At 41.8% G+C, this 19,806-nt stretch overlaps 1 protein-coding gene across 5 annotated transcripts in view; it reads right to left on the bottom strand.

Moving 5' to 3' along the window:
* Positions 1 to 19,806, bottom strand: part of LOC121857817 — a 273,121-nt gene that overhangs the window by 241,845 nt on the left and 11,470 nt on the right. For all 5 annotated transcript variants that reach the window (XM_042354070.1, XM_042354071.1, XM_042354073.1 and 2 more), the window contains exons 2-3: positions 11,309 to 11,767; positions 10,001 to 10,115 (exon numbers count right to left, since the gene is read on the bottom strand). In XM_042354070.1, coding sequence (XP_042210004.1) covers positions 10,001 to 10,115; positions 11,309 to 11,767 — 574 coding nt within the window. The remainder of the gene's footprint in view (positions 1 to 10,000; positions 10,116 to 11,308; positions 11,768 to 19,806) is intronic.

The raw sequence follows: 19,806 nt of genomic DNA on the forward strand, positions 1-19,806 counted from the left end.
AACACACTAAGCCAGACCAGCACCACAACAACGACCCCCAGATACCAAGAACCATGGTGGGGTAGAAGGCGTCGTTTTCTTAGTGACCAAAAAGTCTCCCGTTTAAACTTCAGCGATTATGAGCGCCGGGTCTCCACGCCTTGTATACACTTTCTTGCTCCCGGAAGTCTGTTCGCACCAAACTTGTGAACCAGACCAACAATGTTGTTTGTCCTGGGGAACAAAACTTAACGAGGCTGATCTGATGGCTTATAGAATTAGGATTAGAAGAATTTAAGAATGTTCTTTTAACAAATTAATGTTGTTATAAAAGTAATGGAAAGTAATAAAACAGGGAATCTTTATTTTTACCGAACAACTATTGACAAAGTAACTGTTAGCATTTTGTTTTCTCACCAAACACATTAAAATCCCCGAGAAAATATATGACTTTACACATTACCTTTACCACTATCAAGGAATACTCTAAAGCAGGAATTTTAAGAAAATTCCGAGGAAAGGAATAAATATAATGAATTCCTTTGTTTACAAACTGACGTCACATAATTAGGTACAGAGATAGTGAGTTGTGTACGTGCACTGTTACCACTGGCATGTATGTAACTGTACCCGTATTTGTATCTGTAATTGTACTGATGTATCTTTGTACCTGTACCTGCACCTGTACTCGTGTCTCTTCATCGTATTGTTCTCTCCAAATTAATTATATCAGGTGTACGTGTTGAAGATATGGCACCGATCAAGTCTCAAGTGTTACACACACAACACAACTTTATCAGATGTTGCTGGGACTATGACGTAAGTGGTGGTGGTCGGGGAGGGGCTATGTATTGCGTTGTGTAGGGGAGGGCTGACGTCATGTTTTAACCCCATGGCTTTCCCTTTATCTCCTCTTCCACTTCTCTCTAACTTCATACGTTTTCCTCTCACACCTTTCCATCTGAGCTTTCCAGTCTCCTTCACTAATGATTCTTTCATCTTCTTCTCTCCCTCTTCTTCCTCCTCCTCCTCCTCTTTCCTCATCTCTACCTTTATCTCCTTCACTTATGCCTCTCCACATCCCCCCTCGTATCTCCACTGTTCGCATCCCTATTATTTCTGCTTCACCTATACACTCTTTCTCCTTTCTCTATTTTCCCTCCTTTATTCCCCTTTATCCCCTCTCCTTCCTTCCCCTCCAATCATCCCTCCTTTCCATCTCCCCTCCCACCATCCTTCCTCCTTTCCTTCTCACTTTATCTCCCTTTCCTTCCACCCTCCCTCTTTTTCTCTCCCCTCTCTTCCACCCTCCTCCCCCTCTTTCTGCCCCCCTCCCAGGAACAGTGCCGCAGCATCAACACGTTCATCTGTGGCTATATATAACATGGCTCCCACCGCCTCCTCCTACACATCTCACCTTACCTTCCTCCAACCCCGCAGCAGGTGTTCTCCCTCCCCCTACCACCACCCACACGCCGCAACGCCTACCTGCCACCACACCTGCACGTCACTGCTGTCACATCCCCCACACCTCCTACACGCTGCCACGCCTACAAACAACGACACCTGTGCACTCACAAATCACCATCTCTACTGGCTAGTGTGTGTGTGTGTGTGTGTGTGTGTGTGTGTGTGTGTGTGTGTGTGTGTGTGTGTGTGTGATAAAAGGTTTGATACAAGTGATATAATTATAATCTCCCTGTGTGGGTGAAAACACTTCTGGTTATAAAGACAACTACAAAGAAACTTGGCATTACCTCCCACGCCTCCCTCTCCCAGCACTTCCTACTCTAAGTACCTTCTTTTCCCAGCGCCTCCCAACACCGGCCTCACTCAGCACCTCCACCATATGTATATTCCAGGGTCTCATATACCTGGCCTTTCCATCCCCGAGTACCCCACAGGTGAAGTAATTATGTTCATAAAACTATCTACTGTAAGAAGGTGAGTTTGCATAAGACTTGCAGCACGTTAATCATTCTCCACGAGTCTTATAGTCAAGTCAAGAAGGTGTTCAGGACTATCAGCAATGTTTTACTCCTGAACACAAAAGCAGATCCTGGAGAATATCGCCAACGTGACCTTTACGAAGACGTAGTTCTACCTCTCTCTAATATAATGTAAAGGAAAGTCATAATATATACATGAAGCATAATGGAATATTCAGCATATAATTATTCAGTTTATCATATATCGTCTTGAGTTTAGGCTAGGTTAGGTAAAGTTAGGTTGGGTTGGGTTGGGTTAGGTGAGGTCAGGTCGCAATGGAAATAATTGCGAGGTTAAATCAATAAGTAACAGTCTAACGGGAGGTCAAAAGTGCTTTAAATACAAACACGACAAAAAAAATAAACACATACAACCGAAGGACAGAAAATTATACAAAAATAAATACATCCATCACTAAACTCATGCAATAAAAAAACTTAAAAGGGGACGACCAAACAACATTTTAAGAGGATTTATTTCACAAAACACTGGACGTTTTATTTACATGCGGGGAAAAACACAAAAGCTCTCATGATCGAAAAAAAAAAAAATTTCATTCGTGACTACACAAATTAAATCTCTATTTTATTTTGGCTAACAAATTAAATTTCAGTGTGATGAGGGACAAAGAGTGTGTGTATGTAGTGGGAAGGGGGGGGGGGAACAGGGAAAAATCCACGCGTATTGGGGCATGATCTAAATTAATTGGTTGAAACACGCCATGTTAGCGAGCCTTAAAGACGGTAACATGGCCAACCACAAGAGTACTGGTCCATAAACTAGGAAAGGAATGGTGTCTATGGGGAATAAATAGAACCATGATGCTGTTTGTCTATCTTAAGAGCTTCATATGTATATTATATGTATATCAGCTTCGTTCGTTTAAGTTCACTCATACACTCCCAGCACCTCCCTCTCCCTCCACACACGACAGAGTATTGGGTTTTATATCTAGAAGTGTAAGTAACAAGAGTGCAGAGGTCTTATTGCAACTATACCTTGCGCTAGTCAGGCCGCACCTCGATTATGCGGTTCAGTTCTGGTGCCCCTATTATAGAATGGATATCAATTCACTAGAGTCGGTGCAGCGGAGAATGACAAAAATGATTCCGGGACTTAGAAACCTTCCATATCAGGATAGGCTAAAGAAACTTAACTTGCATTCCCTAGAAAGACGAAGAGTGCGGGGAGATATGATAGAAGTATTTAAGTGGGTGAAAGGAATCAATAAAGGGGATATAGATAAAGTTCTTGTAATATCCGAGCAGGATAGGACTCGGAGCAACGGATTCAAGTTGGATAAGTTTAGGTTTAGGAGGGAGATAGGAAGAAACTGATTCACAAATAGGGTGGTGGTCGAGTGGAACAAGCTTAGCAACTTTGTAGTAAGTGCGGGAACTCTGGAAAGTTTCAAAAGGAGGCTGGATAGATTCATGGATGATAGAGAGTGGTAGTAACTCTCGACAGGAGCTGCCATGCACAGGCCAACCGGCCTATTGCAGACTCCTTATTTTCTTATGTTCTTATGTATGTTCATCACACCAGTATTCAATGATAATTTTTACTTCCTCGTCATTGCTCTCCCATGCAGTGATTTCATCTGTCCTTTGCACACACACACACACACACACACACACACACACACAAAACAGCGTTAGTGAGGCCCCAAGCTAAGCATATCAACAGAAACAAAAGAGAGTCAACACGACAGCAGCTCAACCAAGTCATGAATACTGGTGAGAAAATACTGGGCATAGGTTTTGTTAATTAAGAAAGAAGAAAATAAACGTTCTTCGTCCAAAAAATCATCCATAAGTCAGGTCAGGATGAAGCCGAAGAGTTGTCATAATCGGCTGTTGTGTTGAAAAGCCGCCACAAGAACCAGGCTGGCTTGGCGTTTAAGCCTCCACACGTCTTACGCCGCCATCCTCACATCACGGTTAACAAATCACCTTTTACTCATTAAGCATCACAAGTCCGTGTAAGCTTATCTTAGCCTATTACCACCTACTGTACTGTAAAGCCACAATTCAGAGTTTGATGGGGGTAATTCCTCAACTGTTCAAACATCTACCTTGAATTTAATGACGGCCAAATAAAACTACAAAAAAACTTATTTAAGAACTGGTCATTGAGTTTGCCACACTCGAAAAATAAAACCGTCCCCCACAAGCAAAATAACACGCACATCAAGTCAGTAGAGACGGGAACTGAATTAACTAAACGCAACTAAAAATCAACACATTTCTAACAAAAAAAAACATAAATTAAAAAGGTATTATTAAAAAAACTCCAGGAAATATTCTCAACAGGTATAGCGAGGAACTACCTGAAGGCGGTGAAGGAGAGACAGGTAACTGACAGGAACAGTGATGGAAACTGACAGTGAACGTTAAGGCCACTACTGTCAACACCAACCCGAGTGTGTGGGTGGAGGAAGGTGTGACAGGTAAGGTGATAAAGGTGATCACCTCCACGGTGTGTTGTCATGTTCACCTGAGACTCTCACCCTATTGTTTGTGTACAGTGTTATACAGGTCAATTATTATTATTATTATTATTATTAGTGTTATTATTGTTATTATTATTATTATTATTATTAGTTATTATTATTATTATTATTATCATTATTATTAGTTATTATTATTATTAGTGTTGTTATTATTATTATTATTATTATTATTATTATTATTATTATTATTATTATTGACAGACAAAAAAATCGCCCTACACTTTGTATATTAACTTGAACAAAAATTGTTATGGAGAGTTTTTATATGGAGGAGGCACCACTATCACCATAATACACACCACCATACCTCACACTATCACCATCACCCCACCAACACTCCACAATCATTCCCCATAGTGGAATTTGTGTGTTTTAGCTTCAGTGAGCCACTAAGAAACACTTTTACATAACTAGCTACGAGGAGAGAACTCAGCGTGAGAACCTTTAAAAAATTTCCAGACACTCACCCCCTCCCCTCTCTCTCTCCTCACTTCTTGGCACCAGGTGTGACGCGGCGGCACAGCGTCACACAACACGTCACCAGCTGCATAATACCGTGAATCAGAGGCGGGGGTCGGCATTAATTTACAGGTAAAGGTAAACTCACCTGAAATATTTCTCCTGTCCCCGCTTGTCTCTGATGAATTATGGGAATGACACTGTAAACAGGCCGGGGAGCCGTCCAATTTGTTCCCTTCCTGTCCTGCACTTCTTTCTTCACCTCCCAAAACAGTCGGTCTCCACACTTACACACTCACCCAGACGGCGCAGAGGGTGAGAGCCAAGTGGAACAAAGGGAAATAGAGACGCAAACAGAGAAAAGCAAAGGCAGTCAATCAAAACGAACAGACAAAGTATAATTGACGTGATTGTGTGTTCTCTGTGAGGCTAAGTCTATGGCAAGCTTTTCTGAGGTTCGTATTTTTTTTACCTATGTAGATATTATTTTAAACCTCCAATAAATTATGCTTAATAACGGTAAAGAATTTTTGGTGTTGATTTGAACCTAACCTAACCTGTAAACATGGATTCCAAACAGGATTTATTCCCATATACATTATGAAAATTCCGTAAATCCTGCCGTAGGAAGGTCGGGAACTCCAGACAGTCACTGTGGTAGAGGCAGCAGTGTTTACAGCGTGACAAGTTACTGCTTACCCATTGTCATGCAAAACAAGGCTCTTGGTTTTTACGCCCAGGACATTTCTGAACATGTTTCGGTTACGGTATATACAACCTAACACTCTACCGTAGCCTATCAACAGTACAATGCATGGCTACACAATGCACTATTATCACACAACATTCCCAGGACAATAGCCACCACAGGCAGTCACAGGGTATAGCCGCTCCAATACAGCGGTTAATAAACAGACAGTACCACCCTTGTGTCTAATACTGCCATAGTTTAGGTTCTTTGGCACAATTATTACGAGGATTGAGAGAACCTGTTGCCGTTATCAGGGTCGCAGGGGGGCACTAGATGTGGTGAGGAGAGGTGTGGGTGGCAGACCGACTCATGTCCACGGAAAAAATATACATAAAAAATGAAAAAAAATAATATTATTACATATATATTACGCTTATGTAAATTGTGCCTTTGGGGGACTGCAGCTTAGTGAAGTTGTCTTGTATTGATCGAGACTTCATCACGGGGACTTGCCTACACAGGGACTAACCCACAAACGGATTCACCTAGACAGGGACTCGTCCACCTGCTGTGAGGGATAGGTGTGAGGGAACAAGTGTAAAGTAGGAGGGGCAGGTATAAGTTAGCAGGTGTAGGGCAGGAGGGGCAAGTGTAAGGCAAGAGGGGTAAGTGTGAGGGAGCAGGTGTGGGGCAACAGCAGTAGCACGAGCAAGGCAGCAGTAACAATAGGTGTGAGACAACAGCCAGCAGCAACAATAGCAGGTGTGAAGCAGCAACAGCGACACAACAGCAGCAGCAGTATCAGCAGGAAGGTGTTAACAGCAAGTGAGGGAGAGGGTAACTAGTGGCAGTAATTAGATATAGGGAAGTTGTGTCCCTCGCTCTACCCAACAAGAACTTGGCTCAGGCAACGACGCTCACTGTGTCGACCTCACTCAGTCAACACCTACGAACAGGAGGCGACTGTGTGTGTGTGTGTGTGTGTGTGTGTGAGAGAGAGAGAGAGAGAGAGAGAGAGAGAGAGAGAGAGAGAGAGAGAGAGAGAGAGAGAGAACACGGTAAACACACTTTTAAACAAGCACCTAGCACATTCACCCCCCTCCCCCACACACATCGTGTTTCAACAATTCCGGCGCCCCTATAACTCCAGGAGACTTAATAGGTTACAACGAGGCGTGACGAAGCCCCGTGAGTGGCTTGATAAACGATGATAGGCCCAGTCACCACACACCCTATTAAAAATAAGAGAGAGCATCAATTTACGGTGAAATCTCAGAAAATTTAAGAGTTAATGTAGCCGCCATCTTTGTTTCTTTCTTAAATGTGCCACTTAAAAATGCGCTCTTAAATGCGCTCTTAAATGACCAGTTGGGGGGGGGGGCGGGTGTATCGTGCAAAGTTTTAAAACACAATCCTCAAAATTGTAATAGCGGTATTTACATATAAGGTGTTTTATCATGGTGTTGGGGAGACAAGCATCACTGTTTTTGGTAGTTCACGAGCTGGAGCATCAATGTGAGGCTAATGGAAGTAACTTGTCCACTCAGAAATAACAAAGTGCCAATTTACAAGTCTGAGAAGTTGGGAAGTTTCGGGATGTAAAATCGTCCAGGTAAGTGACCCGAGATTACCCGCCAGAACTTATACTTGTCTCGGATTTGTTAACACATTATTTTTTTTAAAACTCTCGTCTATATAAACAATCTGATAAAAAAAAAACGAGCTCTTACCTGAGTGGGGAATATAACCGGAGCCGGATAATAATGACTCATTTCCGCTTGGACATCGTGAGACAGAATCCGGCTTTATAATGTGGCATATTTGTTGACTCAATTATGATGATTCGTATTATTTCATCCATCAATCGCACGATACAAGAGCCACTACAGGAAGTTATAAAAATAATAGTCACTTTCTTCCTGGTGTGTTTTACTGTACTAAAGTAGTCGTGGAAGTATTACTGTACCAATACTGTATCTATATACGTATACTAAAATATATCCCCGGGTGCAGAAGGTTCCAGGTAATTTAGTCAGCACGGGAGGAGTCAGAGCGAGGCCGGCCTAAGTACAGTAGGTCTCCCCTGTGGCTGTCCACACACTTCATCAATTAGGGAGAGTTTGGAGTCGCGCATCGTTTGACAGTCTCCGCCACAACTGCCCGAACCTGGTGCCCCTCCACCAGACTCCAGGGAGGGAGGAAGGTGACAGGTGAGAGAGGAGACCATCCAGTGTCCGGGAATGATCTCTGATGTTACCAAGCGGCGAACATCTCCAGCCCACGTCCACACTGTAGGTATTCTTCCTAGTGTTGTCATGAGAGTGAGACCACTACTACCGACCTCCTTACACTTTCACCTCACGAAAAACAAAACTGTCCTGATTCTTCTACTCTCGTTAAGTATTCACTAAACGGAATTGACGCCAAGAAATTTACATCCGTCTTGTGTCACTAGGCAGGTGTCTGTAATACACCTGGACATCTGCTGAAAACTACACTGTCAGCGGTTCCGGTGATTAATAACTATCCTTCTCTGATACGGCCAACGAGAATATCACAACTCAGCTCTCATCCTCTGGTCAATATTTTCACGCGTTAGATTACTGAACACAACACTAAACACCTTTGACAAGCAGACAATAGAACCTGAGGAGTCTAGCCTAGGTCAAGTTTTTTACAGTAAATTTACCTTTTAACTTTTGACTAAGAAAAAACGAACCGTCCACCCATCTTAGCTACAACGAACCGTCCACCCATCCTAGCTACAACGAACCACCCATCCTAGCTACAACGAACCACCCATCCTAGCTACAACGAACCACCCATCCTAACTACAACGAACCACCCATCCTAGCTACAACGAACCACCCATCCTAGCTACAACGAACCACCCATCCTAGCTACAACGAACCACCCATCCTAGCTACAACGAACCACCCATCATAACCTAAAACGGTCGGGCTGGCTATAAAATGAGTTTCTGCCGCCCCGCCCCCAGCCTTTGATAACATCATCAAACCACTTCACCAGGAACTGATCAAACATCTATCAGCCCCCGCCTCCACCTTCCGTGTTTATTAATAAAAGTGAAATAATTACATTAGAAACACCTTCATGTAGACGACATCGTGGAAATAATAATAACAACTTACCTCCCTCCCTCCCTCCCCCACTCACACAACCTGACTAAAACCCGTAAAACCCGCAGAAAAAAAGCTTTAAAAGAGTGTCCGAATTTCAGTGACATTTGGAAGGGATTTTCCACCTGAATGTCATCACACAGAACCTTGTTTACCGCAGTGTAATTGTTCGAGTTGGTCGTTCATGGCTGGCCAGTGTTGTAAGTGACCGTTCTCTCTCTCTCTCTCTCTCTCTCTCTCTCTCTCTCTCTCTCTCAAGCAGATATACAGATAAGCAAAATTTAAGAAATGTAATTAAAAAAACTGAATAAACAAATAAACACACAAATAAATGGATAAGTATATAACGTAAGGTAAATTCACACAGGTGGACGTGAAGGTATATGTAAAACACAACTAATTATTATTAAAGAAAACCACGTCACAATTATCCATCAACAAGGGTCCAGGTTTTTACCTGCCATAACACCCTGGGGAAAAAACCATTCCTGCCCTGAAATACTACGACCTGCCTGAAGAAGAATGGGAAAGTAATGATCTCGGTACACCTGACGCGGTAAGCTGAGAAACTGACAGGTAATCCGTCTGCTATTATGGACAGTAAGCCGACCATACGTCAACGGTGACCTCTGACCCCCTGTGTACCTCCCACTTAGGCTCGTCCCCCGCTCTCCACCCCAGGCGTCCTCCCACACCATGATTCTACCCTGTGAAAAGTGAGATACACACGTACAGTACAGTACAGTACAGTACAGTACAGTACAGTACAGTACAGTAAGGTAAATGAAGAGTTCGTTGCAGACGCTACACCTAGTTGAAAATCTTGGATCACATGAATATAAGGCAACCCAGCTTTATTTTAACCGATGATTAAACACCCTAACGCTTCCTGGGGCGTTAGGTTAGCGGTGTTTAATCATCAGGTGAAGTAAGCTGAAGTCTTCCCTAAGACACAAAGCTAAAGATTAGAACTTCTATACTTTACCCCCCAAGATACACACGACAACCTTCAATAACTTATCCAACCAGAAACATCTTTGTCTCACACTTTACGGCTTCAGACTCTTGTGGCAGCCTATGTTTCACTCCCTGGGTCAATCTTGTCCCACAAAAACCAATCGTCATCCTTCCGTACGGCAAGAAACAGCAAAGAGGTCGTAGATAATTATATTGCTGAAGAGAAAATCACAATAAGACAACAGGTACTGGGACAAGTTCTCGTGTACTCACCTTTGGCCATCTCGTCAATTCTGGGTGGGAAGCCTTCGTCGACGCCTCCCACCACAGAAAACCCGAAGCGACGGTCAGCTGGGCCCAGGAACAGATTGATCTCTGCAACGCCCACCTGAGTAAGGAAGAACCAGGTGATCAGACTGGTGAAGGTTAAACGGGCTTCTGTAGTGTGGATGGCCGTGCTTGTTAGTTAAATAATGGTGTTTGTTAGTACAGGTATAAACTGTATTACTAGTTTATTGAAAATTTTTTACTCCCACACACCGCACAGGACGCTGAAGGAGACTCTACCGCCTTACATTACTTTGTATGACATTTGTACAAAAAGTTATTCTTGGAGGATTATAACTACTGGTACGTATATCACTTGATGGCATTAATTTGTACCCAAGAATCCATCAAGTGGAATAAGATACAAAATAATCCGCTATTCACGAACCACAGATTCCACAACGTTGGGAAAAATCCTGCAGGTTGGTGAGCCACAATATTACTCCTACAGGAAGTTCCCGTGAGAGTGGAGATGACAAACAGGGTTATAACCGTGTGTGTTGTGCAGAGTCACCGAGTAACCCGGGGTGTGGTTACAGTGTGGTGGCGGGTGTGTCAATAATGCCATGATTATTGCACAAGTTGCAGGTGAAAATATTTGGGATGTCTAAGAAAAGATTCGTGAACTGAGGAGAAGTTAACCATCTACCGGGCTGTACTCATGAGAGATAACAGAAGGCGGAGTGTAACGTTACTGGGAAAGTTAAGACAATTAAGACACTTATAAACAAGTCCAGCGTTACATATTGTACGTGTTGATGATGGCAGAGTGTGATTTTTGTGGTGGTTTTGCGTACGTCAGGTGGATGTAACTCACATTCTAAGACTTGCTTTTTATTGGAGCCAAAGTTAAAAACCATCAAGAATGAATTAACCAGAAAGGATGAGAGAGAGAGAGAGAGAGAGAGAGAGAGAGAGAGAGAGAGAGAGAGAGAGAGAGAGAGAGAGAGAACGGTTGTTTTCGTTAACTCATTTAAAGACGATGTAACTGTATGAACATGGTGGCGGCGGAGGAGTCATCACACACACAAACATTCTACTCACCATACAGTTCTTTCAAGGAATTTAAAATATTTGATGGGGAGTTTGGCCGTACTACACTAGCTCATCAAGGGTCAATGGGTGTGTAGCGAGACACTGCGGTGGTAGACAGATATTAAGTTTAGATGGTGGTTATAACTAGAATAATTCGGCCTGGAATATTGAAGGTGGCGTTATTTCAGATTAAACAAGACAAGAAGTTTCTGAACTCACCCCGTCAGGAGACTTCGGAGGGAGAAGGTCCATATTGTCGACGAGGGAGCGTGAGTGTGTGTGTCTGGGGGCGGGCAAGGGCTGCAGCTCGTCCCCCACCAAAGATTTGCTATGGGTGTGGCGGGGGCGCACCACCCCCTCCACGCTGGGGGGCACTACGGGCATCCCTAGAGGCTTGGGAACATGGCTCACTATCTCCGGACCGAGGCTGTGGGGCGGCTTGTGGCAGTGTGGGATCACATCAGGACTATCCAGGAGGTCAGGCGGCATGGACCCGTTCACTGTCACTGTGCCGTTGGTCTTGGTGGGCGTGACCAACACAGACACGCCGCCGCCCACTCCATTTGTGCCGTTAACGTGAATGGTGCCGTTGGCGTGGCCGTTGAGGCCCATCAGGGGTGGAGAGCCCTGCCCGCCTCCAAACGTCGAGAACGTGGACAGACTGCGTGGGTTCCAGTCCTGCAACAAACAAGGGTCATTGTTATTGAGTTTACCACATAACACATACATGAAAATACTTATACAGAGGGACACAATCTATACCAAACACAAAGTCTCGTGTATCAGTATTACAAAAAATAAGGGTATGTAATCTGCCCCATACAAACCTCGATAAACAAGTATACACGACGCAACTCATCTCTATTGAAGACACCAGCAAGAGACTACAATACGTGACTATCGCATCACTGACGAAGCACAACAACTCTTTTTATCTCACACTAAAGAGCTGCCCATCAATCTTTTCAAGCAAAGTCTTTTAATAATTCCATTCAAGAGGTAAACAGACACCAAGATAAGACTTACATGAAGACCAAAAGGATCGGGCGAGAAATAATAATTCAGATACTTATTGAAACATCATCAGCTTGTGTGAAAATTTTTGCATCTAAAACATACATATACAATCTACCCTGACGTATACAGTAGTGTTCGAAGGCCTGAGGTGGGCACATACAAGGAATTTGCAGTTGACCGATTATTTTATTGGCCTTGAATTCAGTGATACGAGTAATAATTCCTACAGTTCAGTGGGATTTTTTTCACTGCTGCTTTATCCACAGGTTCAAGAAAGTATTGATAGCAGAGTAACTGTATTTTCAGATCATCATTCCCCACATGATGAATCATTATGTATTTAGTCTGAAAGTTCGTGAAAATCATTTACTTGAAAAAAGTGTCGACCCATTTCTACTCTTTACTGTTGTAACGTAAGAGATCGATTTAAAATACGAATATATATGAAAATCTTAAAACTTATAAGTATGTGAAAATATCGTGCATGCACAGTCCTTTAAAATAAAATAAATGATATTATTTTGACGAGTTACCCCGAGTAATTAAACATTTTCTGTAACACATTTGTATGAGAAAACTAAGTTCGTTGTATGACAAACTTATAAATTTGTATTTTCTCTCGAAATGTCCCAGTAATCAAACTTGTGCGAAGGTTAAGCAGTAATATCGATATTAAGTTATAACAGCATTACTGACCCAGGGTTGAGAAACGTCTGGGAGGCTGACGACAGACTGTGCTTCAAAGGCAGTGAACTGTCCCTGAAATCTAATACTGGACACTTATGTTGCTATATTATTATACTCAATCGTCGTTATGCGACATAGTGAAAAAATCCTTAAAATATACAAAAGCAATTAAGATAGAAAGTAATAAACGATGAAAATTAATCAAGTTCCTCTGTCCTAAATATCAGTTAACTAACATTTGCTCTAAGTTCGCTTTTATTCGGTGTTTTTTACTGTTATCCTAAAAAGACAACAAAAACACATAACTACACCAGTAGCTAATGACTGAACCTCCCGAAATTAAACTAACCACAACCCCAACACTTGCCGCCCCACCAAATTCAAACCCAACTGTCTCAGTTAACGTCAATATCCAGTTATTAGCGTAAACGATTAGCCCCCGTTCACTGACAACCGTAATAATGTTAAAGGAATAACTTAAGAGTGTATGCTATTTATATTCTGTAACTTCAAGGCAGTAGTTAATTATTGTGGTTATGAAGAACGAAAATAGTGAGGTTTCTGGATTTATAGATTCCGTATCCGCTTCCAAACACTAATGTTTTTTTAAGCACGTATACAGGTATTTATGTTAGTAAACACATCAATCATTAACAATTAAACACAAAGATTCACCTCACTGGTTACAAACACTAAGTAACTTCAACTTTATATAATTTATGAAGACCCATAGATTGCACATAACCCCGTATTATATAATGATTATTACCAATGTTATGTGCGTATTACACACACACACACACACACACAGTTCCTTACATAAAAGAAAGAATCAACCAAGCTTGACTCTGCCTAACACTGAACAAAAAACTTGCAAGACATTCCCAGGTTGAAGTAACTCCACCACCCCTTCACCCCCCAGCACCCCCACGACCCACCCACCTGCCCCTGGCCATCACAGAACAAGCATCAGATTACCGTCGGCAGCACTCAGCACAGGCCACACCTATCAAGTGGCTACCAAGTGTTGTAATGAGCTTAATTCCATCGCCCGTATACTCTGAGTTCTTTTAGCATCTATTTGACTCAATTTAAACCAAAACATTTTAACTAAAGCTCAAAATGGCGTTATATTTACACAAAGATCGTTGTTTAAAGAAAGTTTGTCCGCTAAACGCCACAAGTTATGGGACAATATTATCGTTCATGACCTCTGTGAATCCGACTCCTGGCTTGGGTGGATTGACACATCAGCCTCGATATCAAAGTAATCTCGTGTTATTTAAGTAATATTGGTATGAGTATGAGTAGTGGTATGAGTATACATTATCTTGTGAAAACTAAATTATATGTAGCGAAAAAAAATAAAATCGCTGTATAGAAGAAAAAAATCCAAACGTGGATTCTCCGCCTCATGCATCATTTTGAAATCATTCTCTGAGATTTCAAAATAATAATGGTAGACTCAGGATCATCGTACAGTTACGTCACATCATAAATATTACGAAAGATATATAAATGTCTTGAATAAAGACGAAAGCTAAAGTGCTCCATTGTTTCCTGTGTGATTTTATCGAGATTTATCCTGTCCACCTTTCTATTGTGGATCTACATGATATATACAGTATATGTTCATGACCTGACCTCATGTTTAGTAAGGTCACCCTGTGGACTTAAGACTCTCTTGGTCCTTGTAATTCTGTTGCCTCTGAAGATGTCTTGAATAAAGACGAAAGCTAAGGTGCTCCATTGTTTCCCTTTTTCCTGTGTGATTTCATCAATATATATATATATAATTATAATAAATTAAAAAAAAAAAGAAATTGGATGATAAGAAATTTAATAACTTTGGGTTATAACACAACAATCTGGAGTCCTAAAAAACAACTTCACGCCATCACCCTTTTTACATTAAAATAACTCGAGATTATAACAAAAATATGAAATTTAGATCAAAATAATAAAAAAAATTAAAGTGAGAAAAATAACAGAATCAACAAAGAACGAGAGAGAGAGAGAGAGAGAGAGAGAGAGAGAGAGAGAGAGAGAGAGAGAGAGACTGACTTTGAAGTATAAGACTTACTGCATACTTCAAAGTCACTCTTAAGTTACTCGGTGTTGCCAGAGACCTGCGCAACTGACTTAAACATGGAGGACACGCAACACGACTACTGTACTCAAGTCCGGATACACAATAATTCCGAAGATTAAGTTTTTCCCCGGACTGGTTTTAAGAACATCAATATATTTAAGGCTCGAGTCTCCGTGTAATATTAATACCACGTTATTTTTTCCCCTAAGTGTAGATCAGAACATGACTCTACCGAGGCTAAAGTTTCAATGTAATTTTAGTGGAATTTCGTTTTTCCCGTAAAGTTTTATAAGTTTGGGTCTTACTGCAATTATTTACCCCAAACTGATGTTAAGAGAAGGAATCTCACTGGAGATGCAACGTAATATTGACGCCATTGTGGGTGTTAGTCTCGCGTCATGCCTTAATGGTGGAGCCAGTGATTGTGTCTTACAGTTACGAAGACAATTTGATGTATGATTTTCGATTAAACCTAAAACACAATGTCGGAGAATTAACAGCTCAAAAGTTATTTGTGTTTTTGGGAGAGTTTAATAGCCTCAGTTTGTCTCTCCTGACCTGACTGGTGGAACTGTTTCGATCAGAAAACATCTCCCGCCTTCTGGCCTTTACAGCACATGCTTAGCGTAGCCTGAATGACGCAGCACCTCCAATTAACCTGGCCACCTCAGATACCTTAACAGGATGAAATACACAAGAACAATTTCAAAGTAATTTGTTTTTTTACACTCATGTACGAAAGTTGTGTGTGTGTGTGTGTGTGTGTGTGTGTGAGGGAGACAACACGAACGACAGCAGGAAAACATTCCACAAAGATAATAAACCTGTTATCCAATCATGTTTGTCTTAATGTCCGGCTCTGCAGTCCTTGTCCCCAACCCGGACTTCCAAAGCTTAGTGGGTTATTAAGACAGTACCGAACTGGCTCATTTAAACTCCAAAATCAACGTGACAGTCAAATTTCCTCGTATCTTCATCGAGACTGGACCTTAAATTTTTTCACCATTACTGAATACATAAGGTCAATTTTCGTTTTCATTCCCGCAGAATTATTAATATTATGTTGGGTGTATACAGGTTTCTTGTTGTTCTCGACTTCCAGTAGGAACAATAAACACAGCCAACAGTGTAGCTCCGAGGTACAGCATCAGGCACTAGCTGATAAATTCGATGCCTTGATAATTAATAAACACAAAAGGTGAATGTGACTGTCGGAGATATAGACATCAATCAGTTTTGCTGGTGATGAGAACTACAAATATGGCTAGAATGGCTATTAGGAGGCATTACTGTTTATATGTGTACTCTCTATACAAATGTGTTTTTTTTTCACTTTAATCAAGGGCTTTGTGGCCATAAAACTATTAACCATTATTTTCTGATAAATCCTGAATGATCTGGGCTACTGACCTTTAATCTAACTCTGATTATTAAGGACAGACTGGTGAGAACTTGATGCGTCTGGTGTAGTAATGGATAGAGTGAGGGATTACATAGAACACATTGGTGAAAGTCTGATGACATTTTGAACCATCTGAAGGAAGTTTGTACAAAATGCAAAAGGTTCAATGTTAAACTAGCTGCAGAAAAAGAAAAGCCTGTATTAACTTTGATACTGTGACTAAAATATTTCAGTCAGTATAGGAAATCTGCTATAATTCATTTAGAAAAAGGCTTAAATATTTTGAACATGACCTCATAACTTTCAGAAGAAATCGCAACCGTCCACAGCGCAGCTTTGTAAACAAACATAACCGTAACCAGACAATGTGGCCAGATGTGTCCATTCACCTCTTGCTCCCTGGTGAAAAAATAATATATTTAATGTTTTTCTACGGACTTGCGGTTTATTTTAAGAAGCCTCAAATGTATATAACTTTATTTTTAAGGATATTAGAGCCTTAAGCGGATTTTAATTTAGCACCTTCGACTCCGAGAAAGCTCGAACACGACCGTTGAATCAGAAGGCGAGTGTTACATCCAATAAACAGCCACGTCGTTGACTAGCAGGGTTTTTTCTTTCATTAGCGTACAAAAGGAACCAACATCATCAAAGCAGTGAAAATAAAGTCTTTATTTAAACAAAGTTAGTGGCCACAAGGGCCTCACACCTAAAACGTCCCAACCTAATCTAACCAAATTTTAATTCTAGGATTAGGACCCAATCCTAATGGACCCCCAATTAATGACAAGGCTAGGTTAAGTTGTGCCGACCCATTATTTCTGTAACCAACATGACCACCGTCTATCTTCTGTAACAGAGAGGTGCGAGGGTAGGAAGAGCCACCCGGAATCAAATTCAGGTATATGCCAGGTAAAAAATTAAAACACGACGGGAACGGAAGGATGGTAGAGGGAGGAGGAGAGGGGTGCAGTACGGTCCAGAGCGTGAAGGTCATGTGTCTCGAGGATGTTGGAGGTCAAAGGTGAGGTGCGGCAGGTATGGGGCTGACGAGTTAAGAAGAGAGACTGAGACACCGCAGTGTAGGTAACACCCTTCCCTAGCCCCTCCACCTTCACACGCACCTCCATGGTCACATAACCTCTTCCCTCCCTGTCGTTTGTATGTCCCCAACGTCCCATACCCACGAGCAAATCACACACACACACACACACACACACACACCTTCTCTTGGTAACTACAGCCAGAGATATATTACTGGTGTTAATTGTTGTTGTTGTTGTTGTTGTATTTACCCAGGTACTTCATGAGTCATCAAGGTCTTCGTGAACAACATTCGGTGTTACTATAGTATGTGGTATACCGAGCTGGAGTTGTGTGTATCGGGGTATTTACACTCTAGCGTTAAGTTAGGTTAGGTTGGGTTAATAGACGTTACATTGTAAATATCCCGGTAGGCCAACTCCAGCTCGGTAGACCGCTGACTATAGTAGCACCCAACATTCTCAATCGACTTGTACATCAGACACTCCTGCACTCCTAGACTCCCATGTCTGTAGTCTGCGATATATTAACCTTATTAAAACAACATTGACTCTTAAATACAATCAGTTCGTCACCTATATAATACTAACACATATCATAATTAAACGAATTTATTGTCTATGGTGTGTAAAATGTCTAAATTATTATACAAGCAAAGTCAAACCCCGCCTTGAACATTCGACTATCACAAAGAACAAGATAAAATTTGATTACGTGGTGAATAAAGAATAGCGAGGCGCCTTCTATGAGACAATGATGAGACGCCATAACTGTGTACAATGAGAACGACAATTAAGCTTCTGTATATAAGTCAGCCACGAAAGCAGTCATATTGACATAGGCCTCTTCCGTCACTTTATGTTTGGGTGGATCAAGGGGCATAAAAACCCTAAAGAAGAAAACAAATAACAGGGAAGAATAAGACAAGACTAAAGGCTAAAGACAACTCGAAGAAAATATCCACAAATATCCAAACAGCGGTATACAGGGTGAAACTTAACATGCAATGGGTCAAGACGCATAAATCATCCATTACGGAGACAGTAAAGGATCGTCAAATAAAAAAGTTCCAATCAAGATTACAACAAAGCTTTACCAACACCAGCAGAACAGGAGGTCAACACCACCACATCGCTTCACCTCACGCACCAGAACACCATTATGAACACCAAACGTATAATCTACACTGTGAAGGAACCTTTCGAATGGCTCTGGTGGAGGAAGTATACACCTGCGAAACGACGCATATGTCAACGGGAGAAGTGCAAGTGGTGAGTATGTCAACGGGAGAAGTGCAAGTGGTGAGTGTGTCAACGGGAGAAGTGCAAGTGGTGAGTGTGTCAACGGTGTCTCAGAATTATTGGGCCACGATTTTTCTGGATATAGTATTATAATAGTGGTAGAGCCCCTACTGGACACAAGCACAAGAAAGAAAGCCGTGTCACCCACCAGCACGGTCTCACCACCAGGAGGCACCACACCCACGCAGCCCTGCACAGGCCAACAACCCTTCTCACTTTTAACACCACACTAGACTTGCTTTCGGCGATTATAAGTAAACCCAAACCTTTAAAAACAAAAACACAAAAGTTAACAACAGCAAAATAACAGCGTCAACCAGAAATAACACCAAAAAACGTTCGCTCGCCCGCTGTGGTTTTTTCTTGTGGAGAGGAGGGGGGGAGGGAGGAGGGGGGTAAGGTGTCAAGAATCTGTGTTTTCTATTAACTGTCGCTGTGAGCTTATATTCGTTTCGCCTATCATCAGAAAGTTAGAGAACAGAGGCAGATAGAGACGTCCTATATCTAACATAATTCATTAACTTATACCAAAGACTAGAAGGATCTAAGACAGGGGGGTGTTAAAAGCGAGTCTCTACTGTCTGTTACAAGGCATACAAAAGTCATTTTTTTTACTATGAAGTACAGTAAATCGCACACATACACACACGCACACACATACACACAAACACACACATACACACCGCACACCTGATACTGATGACCGCCAGTACACGCCCGAGTCACTGGGGGTAACGAGTCTGTCTGAGTGTATCAACATTACTGTGACAACATCCACACTCACACACACACGACACCTAACACCTCCCACACTGCATTAATCCTCGTGTACATTCCTCCCCTAATGGGTTTTGCAGATAAAATAAACAGTCATAGAGTCTAACAGGTAAAGAGAAACAAACAACCGCTGATAATTAATTTAGTCGTGTGTACAGAGTGACGGCGACACACACACACGCATACCATCACGGTGTGTTTGACAGGTGGATGATGTATAAGTGTGCCCCCCCCCCCCATGTACACACCAACACCTCCCCACCCCACGTACCCTGCCCTACCAGGTACACGTGTACAATCGCTCAATAAAGTATCTGAAAAAATATTGTTCATGACAAAAATATTGTCATGAACAATATTATGACACATCGGACGTATGTTTTGGGAAAATGGTAGA

The sequence above is a fragment of the Homarus americanus genome, unplaced genomic scaffold (genome assembly GCF_018991925.1).
Source record: "Homarus americanus isolate GMGI-L3 unplaced genomic scaffold, GMGI_Hamer_2.0 scaffold13846, whole genome shotgun sequence".
NCBI classification, from domain to species: domain Eukaryota; kingdom Metazoa; phylum Arthropoda; class Malacostraca; order Decapoda; family Nephropidae; genus Homarus; species Homarus americanus.